Source organism: Oncorhynchus tshawytscha, linkage group LG01 (assembly GCF_018296145.1).
Source record: "Oncorhynchus tshawytscha isolate Ot180627B linkage group LG01, Otsh_v2.0, whole genome shotgun sequence".
Lineage (NCBI taxonomy): Eukaryota > Metazoa > Chordata > Actinopteri > Salmoniformes > Salmonidae > Oncorhynchus > Oncorhynchus tshawytscha.
The window spans coordinates 78,773,721-78,788,177 of NC_056429.1; the positions used below are offsets into that span (position 1 = coordinate 78,773,721).

Consider the following 14,457-nt stretch of genomic DNA (forward strand, 5'->3'; position numbering starts at 1 on the left):
ATATGGCCCATAGAATTAGAATATGAGTAAGTTAATAGGATCTCTATGAGGCAGCACCTCTGATTGAAAGCCCAATAGGCACAGAATACAACAAGTCCTGTTGGTCAGGACTCCATCACATCATCTTGCAAGTCTCCCAGTGCTGACTCTATATATGCATCTGTGAACACATACACAGTCACTGTTCTATTACCAATGGCAGTTAGATAGGGGATATCTGACAAACAAACATACTGTATACTATGTTGAAGTTTAATCAGGTCAGACTAAATCTACCTAATTCTGGTCTCTCTATCGACGGAGACAGGCAAGAGGTGAGGCTGGAGGTAAGGTCTTTGCCAGCGCCCTGTTGATGGGCATGGCAGCGTAGATCAGCTCCTGGCCCCTCATCAGAGTCACACACAGAGGACTGATTACGTTATCAATGGTGGTTATGATTAGCATGGTGGAACCAACTTTCTATTTCACTTCAGATGCCATATGTGAAGTGAAATAGAATAGTAAATGCAGCAATCAGGCTGGTTCCACCATGCTAGGTTATGGTGAATTGGGAAAAAATTCTAAACACGAACCTGATTCAAGTGTCCTCCCTGTGCCATTTATAGGAATACTCACAGCGAGGTCATGTCTATGTGATGCTGAGGGTCCCCTTGCTGGTCTTCTCTATGTTGCATGTTCGGCTGCAAACTAGACATCTCTCGAACAACTGCAGCAGGCAATCCTCTTAAACAAAGTACTTCCTCATCTTATGAGGTGGTGTTGACAGGGAGGGCCTATGACAGGGTGATACAATAGACTGCCAAGTGGTAAATTGCATTTTCTAATAAAGAAAGGAAAAAGCTTTTTAAAATTGCACTTCACAACCAAAACGACTCTACTACTTGTACTGTATCAAGAGGATGGGTAATTAACCTATTAGTTTATCAAACAGGGTATTTTTTATACAACATTTCACATAACACACATTGTTGTTGATGAAGCCGTCTGTGTCATCAGGACAGTAACTCGGGTCAAGCTAATTCTAGGTCGTCATTAGTTACCACAGCCACAAAGTCATAAATACCGCCCATTTCTACAATTGATCTTCTTAAAATCTGATTTTAAAACTAACCGTAACCTTAACTACACTGCTAACCTTATTCCGAACCCTAACCTTAAATTAAGACCAAAAGGCACTTTATTGTTTTCATAATTTTTTACGATGTAGCCAATGTTGACTTTGTGGTTGTGGAAACCCTAATTTTATACTTTACAGATATAGACTGAGTATATCTCCAGATTAGATTCAGGCTGGTAAAACTGTCACGGTTTGCTCTTAGTTCACTGTATTAGTGAGATTCAGACATGAGTTAGCTACCACCATAGCTGAATCCATTATTTAGTTTTGCCCGAGACAATACAGAATACACTTGTATGAGCTACGAACTGACCTGCAAATCTGATTTGTAGGCTAGCATTAAGGAAGAGTTGCCTCACTAGCATTATCAAATGATAGCGTTATATAACCAGCAGTATGTAGACAATACACAATAAACTTGTATGAGCTACGACCTAACTAAGTTGTAATGAGGTAACTATGAGGTACCTAGCTAGCTGTATCAATAGATAGCTACCTACATAACCAGCAATAATATTAGCTAAGTTATACCAAGAGGTCAGTAGCTAGCTAGCTAGCCTCCCTCGCTAGCGTTATCAAATGATAACGATACATAACCCAGCAGTATCTAGACAATACAGAAACCTATATGAGCTATGACCTAACTAAGTTGTAATGAGGTAGCTAGATAGCTACCTGCATAACCAACAATAACATTATATAACGTCATTAGCTAAGTTATACCAGAGGTCATTATATTCCAGTACCTCTGGTTATACACACCACCACCGGTTGTTGCACACCAAGCTAGAGTTACTGGGGCAGATTTGGGGACCGACGAACTCCAACTGCCTATTCCACATACTAGGGTCCTTCAGCAGGGCATGCAAACCATAGAACTTCACTCTGCCGTCCTTTGAACACCTTGGGGGCGATGAAACAATGGTGCCATGTTCAGGTAAGGGCAGTGAAGTGGGTGGAGGGGCGATTTGCACATGGAGCTTGGCAAAGGGGGCATGATTTGTTGACATAATCAATGTTGGGTTTGGATTATAATTTAGTTATTGTGACACACTGAGGTTCCAAACTCTGTTTTAGAGGAGACTGGCTTTGACCAAAATTATCCTCTTTACACTTTGTAGTAGAGGTCGACTGATTAATCGGAATGGCCGATTAATTAGGTCCGATTTCAAGTTTTCATAACAATCGGAAATCTGTATTTTTGGACACAGATTTGGCCTTTCTTTTTAAACAATTTTTTATTTACACCTTTATTTAACTAGGCAAGTCAGTTAAGAACACAAGAACACAGTTAAGAACACAAAAACACATCTTATTTTCAATGACGGCCTAGGAACGGAGGGGTGCCTTGTTCAGGGGCAGAACCACAGATTTTTACCTTGTCAGCTCAGGGATTCAATCTTGCAACCTTACAGTTAACTAGTCCAATGCTCTATCCACCTGCCTCTCATTGCACTCCACAAGGAGCCTGCCTGTTAACTGAATGCAGTAAGAAGCCAAGGTAAGTTGCTAGCTAGCATTCAACTTATCTTGTAAAAAACAATCAATCAATCATAATCACTAGTTAACTACACATGGTTGATGATATTACTAGTTTATCTAGCATGTCCTGCGTTGCATATCGATGCAGTGCGCAGTCGTGAAAAAGGACTGTCGTTGCTCCAACGTGTACCTAACCATAAACATCAATGCCTTTCTTTAAGTCAATACACAAGTATATATTTTTAAACCTGCATATTTAGTTAATATTGCCTGCTAACATGAATTTCTTTTAACTAGGTAAATTGTGTCACTTCTCTTGCAACAGAGTCAGGGTATATGCAGCAGTTTGGGCCGCCTGGCTCGTTGCGAACGTTGTAGACTATTTCCATCCTAACAAAGACAGCCAACTTCGCCAAACGGGGTATGATTTAACAAAAGCGCATTTGCGAAAAAAGCACAATCGTTGCACGACTGTACCTAACCATAAACACCAATGCCTTTCTTAAAATCAATACACAGAAGTATATATTTTTTAAACCTGCATATTTAGTTAAAATAAATCCAGATTAGCAGGCAATATTAACCAGGTGAAATTGTGTCACTTCTCTTGCGTTCATTGCACGCAGAGTCAGTGTATATGCAACAGTTTGGGCCGCCTGGCTCGTTGCGAACTAATTTGCCAGAATTTTACATAATTATGACATATCATTGAAGGTTGTACAATGTAACAGCAATGTTTAGACTTAGGGATGCCACCCATTTGATAAAATACGGAACGGTTCCATATTTCACTGAAAAAATAAACGTTTTGTTTTCGAAATGATAGTTTCCAGATTCGACCATATTAATGACCAAAGGCTCATATTTCTGTGTGTTATTATGTTATAATTAAGTCTATGATTTGATATTTGATAGAGCAGTCTGACTGAGCGATGGTAGGCAGCAGCAGGCTCATAAGCATTCATTCAAACAGCACTTTTGTGCATTTTGCCAGCAGCTCTTCGCTGTGCTTCAAGCATTGAGCTGTTTATGACTTCAAGCCTATCAACTCCCAAGATTAGGTTAGCTAGTTAGCGGGGTGCGCGCTAATAGCGTTTCAAACGTCACTCGCTCTGAGACCTGGAGTAGTTGTTCCCCTTGCTCTGCAAGGGCCGGGGATTTTGTGGAGCGATGGGTAACGATGCTTCGAGGGTGGCTGTTGTCGATGTGTTCCTGGTTCGAGCCCAGGTAGGGGTGAGGAGAGGGACGGAAGCTATACTGTTACACTGGCAATACTAAAGTGCCTATAAGAACATCCAATAGTCAAAGGTATATGAAATGGTATAGAGAGAAATAGTCCTAAAAAATACTATATTAACTACAACCTAAAACCTCTTACCTTGGAATATTGATGTTTCATGTTAAAAGGAACCACCAGCTTTCATATGTTCTCATGTTCTGAGCAAGGAACTTAAACGTTAGCTTTTTTTACATGGCACATATTGCACTTTTACTTTCTTCTCCAACACTTTGTTTTTGCACTATTTAAACCAAATTGAACATGTTTCATTATTTATTTGAGACTAAATAGATTTTTATTGATGTATTATATTAAGTTAAAATAGGTGTTCATTCAGTATTGTTGTAATTGTCATTATTACAAATAAATAAATAAAATTCGGCCGATTAATCGTTATCGTTTTTTTTTGTCGGTATCGGTATCGGCGTTGAAAAATCATAATCGGTCGACCTCTACTTTGTAGTACATTTTGGCACTAGAATAAATGTTTCTGCCTCGATGCCACATAGGCTTTCAAAGGGATTAGTTGCTTCTTAGGGGCAGTCGCTCTTTAAACTCTAGAGCTGATGTTTCTCAATCTGATGATAAATTCCACCTGGCTACACTTTATCTCACATACAGGTTGTTGTTAACTCCTCCTTAAAGCTAGATTCCTCAATTGGCGAAACTGCCACGTCCATTTGGGATATTACAAAAACAAAGAAGTTACTGAAAACAATGAACAGTGTTTTTTTCCCCTGACATCATTACACGATGGAACAGCAGAATATATACTGCACCTTTTTTTACCACACTGCCAGATGCTCATCTGCTCCGTTTCATCAATAAAACTAAAACAATAACAAAGGTGCTGGGGCCAACAGTGGCCCTGTTTCTCCAAAAGTACGGATTCGATATTTAAAACCTTTTCAATAGAAATAGACATACCCAAAAGTAATGCAAGCCACTTCGATCTACAGTGTCCACATATCGATTTATATGCGAAAATGTCAGTCGGAATCGGTACCTAGAACCACACTAGTCCCCTATTACCGCTTCAACACTTTCACTGCAGTGCTACCTCCTTCTCTTCATCCCTTTTCTCTCACTTTCTCCCTTTCCGTTGCCTTTCCTTAGCCTCTCTCTCTCTCTCTCTCTCTCTCTCTCTCTCTGACTGGTTCTGTTGTAGTTGGTTTCTAAATGCAACTGCTTTTAGACCAAATGTTCTAACAGGTTTTTCATTTCACAGGCGCACACAAATACAAACACACACAGATACACAGACACACACACACACACACACACACACAGACAGACACACACACACACAGACACAGACACACACACACAGACACACACACAGACAGACACACACACAGACACATACACACACACACACACACAAACACACACACACACAGATACACACACACAGACACACACACACACACGGACACACACACACAGACACACACACACACAGACACACACACACACAGACACACACACACAGACACACAGACACACACACACACACACAACACACACAGATACACACACAGACACACACACAAACAGACACACACACACAAACACACACACACACGCTTCTCATTAGTCCTCCAGGCGTAAGTATTTAGATCACGCTGAACCTACCATTATCTGTATCACATTCAGTGTTGGGGTCTTCAAACTTTTCTTACCCAGGGACCGTCTCACAGGCAAACCCACGACCCAGGGACCCCATCATACAATCAACAAAAATATATTGTTTTCACATCTGGTCTTATCATCAGGTGAATGATCATGGCAGGAAGAAGTAATGTCTTTCATTATTTTGACTCTCCCACATTATAATTAGAAGATGAAGTATAAACTCCAACATAGCCTATTAGCTATAAAAGGTATAGTATCTCCAAATACATTTTCGCTAAGATCAGCTGTTTAGCAGGTTAGAGATTAGCGATGTGTTGTCAAAAATGTATGTATGTCCAAGCTTACCAGCAGCACTTGCCGCACTGATACGCTATTCGCAGGTGCTTGTTCAAAGCCTACTTCAGATACTCCAGTGAGTGTAATTTGCTCAATAATAGGAGTTCAGAAAGAGTTGACATAGTTAACTGTAGGTATGTCATAAAAAAATGTGTATATTCTGTTGTTGCTAGCGATATTGATGAAAACATTTTAAATAATTTGTATTTTCTTAATTTTTTCTCTGACCTACTGCAGCACCTCTGCGGAACCCCGGTTGAATAATCTTTAATCCAGCTTCAGCACTTTCACTGCAGTTTTACCTCCTTCTCTCACCTTCTCACTTTCCTTTCCCTCTCTCTCTCTTTCTCACTCTCTCTCTCTCTCATGTACCGTCGCCATATCACCTCTCCTCTCTATGGTCCAATTGTCACACATCAATTATCACACAGGAACTTGGCAATCACCCCGCTTAATGTTGTTGCTTTGTCTGCCTTGGTTTCAGCGTGTTTAGTTCTGTTGATGATTGATGATGGTGATGATGATGATAATGCTGCTGATGAGGATCAACGATGATGATGTTTGTATTCTGACGTGTGTGTGTCCGTCCCTCCTCTTCTCTCCTCCAGAGCATGCAAGGTAGTGAGTGTCTGTTTGAGGCGGTGGAGCAGCAGGATCTAGATGCTGTCCAGATCCTTCTCTACCAGTACACAGCTGAGGAGCTGGACCTCGGCACACCTGACAGCCAAGGGTTAACACCGCTAGACATCGCCATCATGACCAACAACACCCCCATAGCCAAACTACTGCTGAAGGCCGGCGCCAAGGAGAGCCCTCACTGTGAGTGTACACTATATAGGGCACACTGAGTACACACTTAGTAGGATATACTAAGTACACACTATGGAGGGTGCAATGGGAGGCTACACACTAATTTGTGCAACCTTCAGACTCAAAGTCCAGCATTGAAACTTGGTGGAGTATCCAGATTGCCATACCTTTGCCATACCGGGATATTCGGTAATACCGGCACTGAACACAAGGGGCACTGATTTCAAACCCCACTGATGCTCTGTAATCCAAAGGTTAACAATGCTAACAAGTACATGTAAAATCCCATAAATAATGCAAACTAAACGAGCGCATTGCAAACATTTGTACAGTTTCTGACCTAAACTATACAAGTCACTCAAATATTTACATTTTACATTTAACCATTATTTAACTAGGCGAGTCAGTTAAGAACAAATTCTTATTTAGAATAACGGCCTACACCGGTCAAACACGGACGACGCTGGGCCAATTGTGCGCCGCCCAATGGGACTCCCAATCACGTCCAGTTGTGATACAGACAGGATTTCGAATGAGGGTGTCTGTGGTGACGCCTCAAGCACTGAGATGCAGTACCTTAGACCGCTGTGCCACTCGGGAGCAAATATGCTACTCACAGTTTGCTGCACGCACAACACAAATATTAGCCAGCAAGGCTCTTGATCCAGGAGGGATTTCTCTGCTGTTACCAAGCGAATGCTTGATTTTGGAAGAAGCTAACCACTTAGCTAGATAGCTAACTATCTTCTAAATTAGCTAACCAAATGCACAACTGCAGAGCATTCAGCACATTTTAGACAGATAACTTAATAGTTATAAGATATCTAGCTGGCAAACATTTAATTGTGAATTCCATAGTGTAATTAAATCTCCTGGCACATACTGAAGAACAGTGATTTACTCACAAGGCTCCGGTCTCTCATTGTTGTGTGCTCGTAAACAAACACCACGTGACTGGGGGACTACTGTAAGCTTTGTAATAATGTGACAGGTGAAATGAAGAATGCAATGCTTTATCTCCTAACGTATCGCACAAGTTGACTGCAGGTATTTACTTCAAAAGTAGCTGCACATATTCAAACTCCAAAGAAATGGTTTCAACGGTATTGAAAAACCATGCCATGGCTTTTTACAAATACCCCGGTATACGGTATACCACCCAATCCGTTACTCAAAGATACAGTGCCTTCGGGAAAGTATTCAGACCCCTTGACTTTTTACACATTTTGTCAGGTTACAGCCTTATTCCAATATTGATCATTAAATTGTTTTTTCCCCTCATCAATCTTCACACAATACCCCATAATAATAAAAAGTATTCAGACCCTTTACTCAGTATTTTGTTGAAGCACATTTGGCAGCGAATACAGCCTCAAGTCTTCTTGGGTATGACGCTACAAGCTTGGCACACCTGTATTTGGGGAGTTTCTCCCATTCTCCTCTGCAGCTCCTCTCAAGGTGTCACATTGGATGGGGAGCGTTGCTGCACACACAGCTATTTTCAGGTCTCTTCAGAGATATTGGATTGGGTTCAAGTCCGGGCTCTGGCTTGGCCACTCAAGGACATTCAGAGACTTTTCCCGAATCCACTTCTGCGTTGTCTTGGCTGTGTGCTTAGGGTCATTGTCCTGTTGGAAGGTGACCCTTTGTTCCAGTCTGAGGTCCTGAGCACTCTGGAGCGGGTTTTCATCAAGGATCTCTCTGTACTTTGCTCAGTTCATCTTTGCCTCGATCCTGACTATTCTCCCAATCACTGACGCTGAAAAACATCCCCACAGCATGATGCTGTCACCACCATGCTTCACCGTAGGGATGGTGTCACGTCTCCTCCAGACGTGACACTTGGCATTCAGGCCCAAGAGTTCAATCTCGGTTTCATCAGCCCAGAGAATCTTGTTTCTCATGGTCTGAGAGTCTTTAGGTGCCACGCGGGCTGTCATGTGCCTTTTACTGAGGAGTGGCTTCCATCTGGCCACTCTACCATAAAGGCCTGATTGGTGGAGTGCTGCAGAGATAGTTGGTCCTATGGAAGGTTCTCTCATCACCACAGAGAGCTCTGTCAGAGTGACCATCGGGCTCTGACCAAGGCCCTTCTCCTTTGATTGCTCAGTTTGGCAGAGTGGCCAGCTCTAGGTAGAGTCTTGGTGGTTCCAAACTTCTTTCTCAAAAGAATGATGGAAGCCACTGTGTTCTTGGGGACCTTCAATGCTGCAGAAATATTTTGGTACCCTTCCCAGATTTGTGCCTTGACACAATCCTGTCTCGGAGCTGTACGGACAATTTCTTCAATATCATGGCTTGATTTTTGCTCTGACATGCACTGTCAACTGTGGGACCTTATATAGACAGGTGTGTGCCTTTCCAAATCATGTCCAAGCTATTGAATTTACCACAGGTGGAGTAAAATCAAGTTGTAGAAACATCTCAAGGATTATCAATGGAAACAGGATGCACCTGAGCTCAATTTCAATTCTCATAGCAAAGGGTCTGAATACTTATGTAAATAGGGTATTTCTGTTTGTTTTTTAATTGCTGAGGACATTTTTATATTTAATCAATTTTAGAATAAGGCTGTGACGTAACATGTGGAATGTGGAAAAAGTCAAGGGGTCTGAATCATTTCCAAAGGCACTGTATATGCTGAACAAAAAATATAAACGCAACATGCAACAATTTCAACGATTTGACTGAGTTACAGTTCATATAAGGAAATCAGTCAATTGAAATAAATTAATTAGGCCCTAATCACTGCAGTTCACATGACTGGGCAGGGGCACAGCCTTGGATGGGCCTGGGAGGGCATAGGCCCACCCACTGGGGAGCAAGGCCAACCAATCAGATTTCGTTTTTCCCCACAAAAGGGTTTTATTACAGAAGGAAATACTCCTCAGTTTCATCAGCTGTCCGGGTGGCTGGTCTCAGACGATCTCGCAGGTGAAGAAGCAGGATGTCGAGGTCCTGGGCTGGCGTTGTTACAGGTGGTCTGCGATTGTGAGGCCAGTTGGACCTACTGCCAAATTCTACTATGGTAGAGAAGTTAACATAAAATTATCTGACAAAAGCTCTGGTGGACATTCCTGCAGTCAGCATGCACGTTCCCTCAAAAGTTGAGACATCTGTGACATTGTGTTATGTGACAAAACTGCAAATTTTATAGTGGCCTTTTATTGTCCGCAGCACAAAGTGCACCTGTGTAATGATCATACTGTTTAATCAGCTTCTTGATATGCCACACCTGTCAGGTAGATTAATTATCTTGGCAAAGGAGAAAGGTTCAACATTTGAGAGAAATAAGCTTGCGTATGGAACATTTCTGGGATCTTTTATTTCAGCTCATGAAATCATGGGGAAAACACTTTACATGTTGCGTTTATATTTTTGTTCATGAAATTATGTTGAGCCCACGTTATTATTATGTTGAGCCCACGTTATTATTATGTTGAGCCAATAGACATTGAATTGATTGATGTCTGTGCCCAGTGGGATGATATCGGTCAGAAAATCCCTTTGTGTCCCACTGAATGTAAGGTATGTACATTAGCGAAACATTGCACCGACTGGGTTTTACTCTGTCAATTAAATGTTGACAGGCAGGGCTAGGGGATAAACTGTCCAGTCTCAGATTTTAGTCAACACATCAGTAACAGAAAAGAATGTGTACTGTAGCTGGTCCACTAACAGTATGTCTGTTTTGAGGAGTACATGTTATCCAAATAATGAACTGCTTGATTAGCCAATTATGTTGAACTGATCTGAACTGATTGAACTTGGCTTGGCAGTGTAAGAACCTTATTCAAGTGTTCTATTCTCTGTTCCTGCCTGGCTGACACGACCCACATGGTCTGGACCGGAGTCAATTGGGGCATTATTCGCCCAGAAATGTAGAGATGTTTGGTAGGTTCTCTCAGACATGTTGTTTTCCTGGGGGGTTGAGACCTGGATTTGGATTTGAAACTCCAACAGTTGTAATGGAAGGGGGCGGAGCTCGGGTACTGTACAAAACCAGCTTCATTATCGATGCATATGTCTAGATACTTTTTATAGTGGAGATCATGTTTATAAAATGCCTGGCTGGGCTGATGAGACAGTGGACTGCTCAGTCAGATGGAACAGAGTAAATAGGCATTTTAACGTCATAGATTTAGCTGGTGGTAACTTGTGGAATAGACACCGGCTGGAATGTGGTTTTAACCAGTCAGCATTCAGGATTAGACCCACATGTTGTATAAAACCAGCCAGTCAGCATTCAGGATTAGACCCACCTGATGTATAAAACCAGCCAGTCAGAAGCACAATGTCCTTCATTATCGATGCATGGTGCCGACAACATCAACCAGCTTCTTCAGACTCTGAAGTCAGGAGGACTTTGAGTTTGGTATCAGCCAGACTACTTTATGCTTGCCTTTAATCCATGGTTTTCTATTTAATATTAGTATGTAGCTGTAGTACTTGAGATAACCGTAGTGACTGGCTAATGGACCAGTCACTCCCAACCCTCCACCCCCTTGAGTTGTCCCTCCTGTGTAGGACACAATACAGAATGGAGGAGAGCATGAGTGGTGGTCCTGTGGTGTGTGCTTGACCCAGACAGGGGCTGTGTTTGACAGGGGCTGAATAAGCTCTCTCACCCCTTTCCCTCCATCCCTCCCTCCTCCATCTCTCCTAGACAGGTGGTTCTTACAATGTCCAACATCCCTGGACAGGGTAAAAAGAAAGTGCATGTGTGTGTGTGTGTGTGTGTGTGCGTGCGTGTGTGCGTGCGTGTGTCTGCTCTCCAAGCCCTCAGTATGTGTGACTGCGTCTGCTCCACTCCATGGTAGTGACAGGTCTGTCTGGGGTGAAACAGTGGCCACTTTAGAGTCTCCCTCTCCCAGGTTAAAGGGGGGGCTGCTGGGCCTCCCCACATCCCCACTGAAAAGCCCTAACAAGGTTTGGCATTTAATGGTTTAACTTTTCCAATGATGCATGTAACCGCCCGCCAATTATAACTAAGTGATTTATTGTCCTCTGGAGCTAAGAGCAGAGCGAGCCGAGCTTTTTTATAAACACGCGCGGATGCTCACCCACACGCACACTTTCAAGCAGGCAAACACACCTCTCTCTCCCTCTCTCCTCACTGTGGTACAATTTGATCGTTGTAAACAAACAGAGGGGTAAACATGGATCGGTTTTTCCTCCTGGGAATTTATGCTTTATGTTGCTGTCATTCCTCAAGTGCCAAGTAAATCCATCAGACAGGGTCTGACAGGCCGGGTTGGCTGGGCTGGGTTGGGGTGGAGGGGGATGGGGGTTAATTTACGAGTCCTTCAGGGTCCCAGTCGACTATATTTAGGCCCACACCTCCCCATCCCGCCGTAGTGCTCACTGGCCAGCAGGCAGGCCAGACAATGGACCAGTGTGTGAGTATGTTTGTGTGTGTATGTGTGCGTGCTTGTGTGCATGCGTTCCCGTGTGTGTGTATCGCTAGATGGACAGATCTGCATGTTCATTTATAGCCCAATCAATTAACCGCCGCCTGCATCGGCTTGTCACTCCTGAAGAGGCAGGAAATTGCACCTAGACAAGGCTCATATGACCAGATTATTTTCCACTGCAGCCCAGACTCAGGATGGCCCACAAATGGCACCCTATTCCTTACCTAATCCCTATAGGCTCTGGTCAACAGTAGATAACTATATAAGGAGTATAGACCCTGATCAAAAGTAGTGTACTGTATAGGGTGCCATTTGCGACGCAGGTTCAGACTTACCTCAGACCCCCAGGTATGGAGGTGGAGAGATGGAGAGATCACTGGGCTGGAGATAGAATAGTTATTCTGTCATTCCCTTTCTCTCTCTTTTGCTCTCTCTCCATCCCTCCCCCTCTCTATCCCTTCCCCTCTCTCTCCCTCCTCCACCCCTTCCCTCCACGCCTCCCTCCCCAGGGGGTAGGTGCAGGGTGAGAGGGCTGTGAAAGAGGGTCTTCTTCTGCAGATGTGTTTATGTGTTTATGTTGCTGTCATGGTCGGTGACTAAGGCTGGGTCCCAGAGAGAGAGAGAACATACAGCACTGTACTACTGCAGGGAAAGGAGAAGAAGGAGAGGAGGGCTGGCAACCTGCAAGGAGGGCTAGGGTTTTACCATGACAAATCTGTGTGTGTGGTGTGTGTGGGGGGGGGGCAGGGGTTGAACACACGCCTGTCTGTGTGTTCCTCCAAGGGGAGTGCTACTAGTCTCTCCTCTCTTTTTGGTACTCTGCACATTCAACCATTCAAGACAGTGTGAAAAGTTGTGTTCTCTTACTGAAACATGGGCTCTCTAATGCTGACCTGTGTTCTATATCCCATAGTAACCTGTGTTCTGTATCCCATAGTAACCTGTGTTCTGTATCCCATAGTAACCTGTGTTCTGTATCCCATAGTAACGTGTGTTCTGTATCCCATAGTAACCTGTATCTGTATCCCAAAGTAACGTGTGTTCTGTATCCCATAGTAACGTGTGTTCTGTATCCCATAGTAACGTGTGTTCTGTATCCCATAGTAACCTGTGTCTGTATCCCATAGTAACCTGTGTTCTGTATCCCATAGTAACCTGTGTTCTGTATCCCATAGTAACCTGTGTCTGTATCCCATAGTAACATGTATTCTGTATTCCCATAGTAACATGTTCTGTTCTGTATCCCATAGTAACCTGTGTTCTGTATCCCATAGTAACGTGTGTTTTGTGTCCTGTATCCCATAGTAACCTGTGTTCTGTATCCCCATAGTAACCTGTGTTCTGTATCCCTGTATCCCAGTAATGTGTGTTCTGTATCCCATAGTAACCTGTGTCTGTATCCCATAGTAACCTGTGTTCTGTATCCCATAGTAACGTGTGTTTTGTGTCCCATAGTAGCGTGTGTTCTGTTTCCCATAGTAACGTGTGTTCTGTATCCCATAGTAATGTGTGTTCTGTATCCCATAGTAACCTGTGTCTGTATCCCATAGTAACGTGTGTTCTGTATCCCATAGTAACCTGTGTCTGTATCCCATAGTAACCTGTGTTCTGTATCCCATAGTAACCTGTGTTCTGTATCCCATAGTAACCTGTGTTGTGTCCCATAGTAACCTGTGTTCTGTATCCCATAGTAACCTGTGTTCTGTTTCCCATAGTAATGTGTGTTCTGTATCCCATAGTAACCTGTGTCTGTATCCCATAGTAACCTGTGTTCTGTATCCCATAGTAACCTGTGTTCTGTATCCCATAGTAACCTGTGTTCTGTATCCATAGTAACGTGTGTTTTGTGTCCCATAGTAACCTGTGTTCTGTATCCCATAGTAACCTGTGTTCTGTTTCCCAGAGTAACGTGTGTTCTGTATCCCATAGTAACGTGTGTTCTGTATCCCATAGTAACCTGTGTCTGTATCCCATAGTAACCTGTGTTCTGTATCCCATAGTAACCTGTGTTCTGTATCCCATAGTAACCTGTGTCTGTATCCCATAGTAGCATGTGTTCTGTTTCCCATAGTAACATGTGTTCTGTATCCCATAGTAACCTGTGTCTGTATCCCATAGTAACCTGTGTTCTGTATCCCATAGTAACCTGTTCTGTTCTGTATCCATAGTAACGTGTGTTTTGTGTCCCATAGTAACCTGTGTTCTGTATCCCATAGTAACCTGTGTTCTGTTTCCCAGAGTAACGTGTGTTCTGTATCCCATAGTAACCTGTGTCTGTATCCCATAGTAACCTGTGTTCTGTATCCCATAGTAACCTGTGTTCTGTATCCCATAGTAACCTGTGTTCTGTATCCCATAGTAACCTGTGTTCTGTATCCCATAGT

The 14,457-nt window shown here is 43.0% G+C and overlaps 1 protein-coding gene across 4 annotated transcripts in view; it reads left to right on the plus strand.

Moving 5' to 3' along the window:
* Positions 1 to 14,457, plus strand: part of LOC112257636 (ankyrin repeat and fibronectin type-III domain-containing protein 1) — a 229,162-nt gene that overhangs the window by 156,471 nt on the left and 58,234 nt on the right. For all 4 annotated transcript variants that reach the window (XM_042326082.1, XM_042326077.1, XM_042326097.1 and 1 more), the window contains one exon: positions 6,458 to 6,668. In XM_042326082.1, the coding sequence (XP_042182016.1) occupies positions 6,458 to 6,668 (211 nt within the window). The remainder of the gene's footprint in view (positions 1 to 6,457; positions 6,669 to 14,457) is intronic.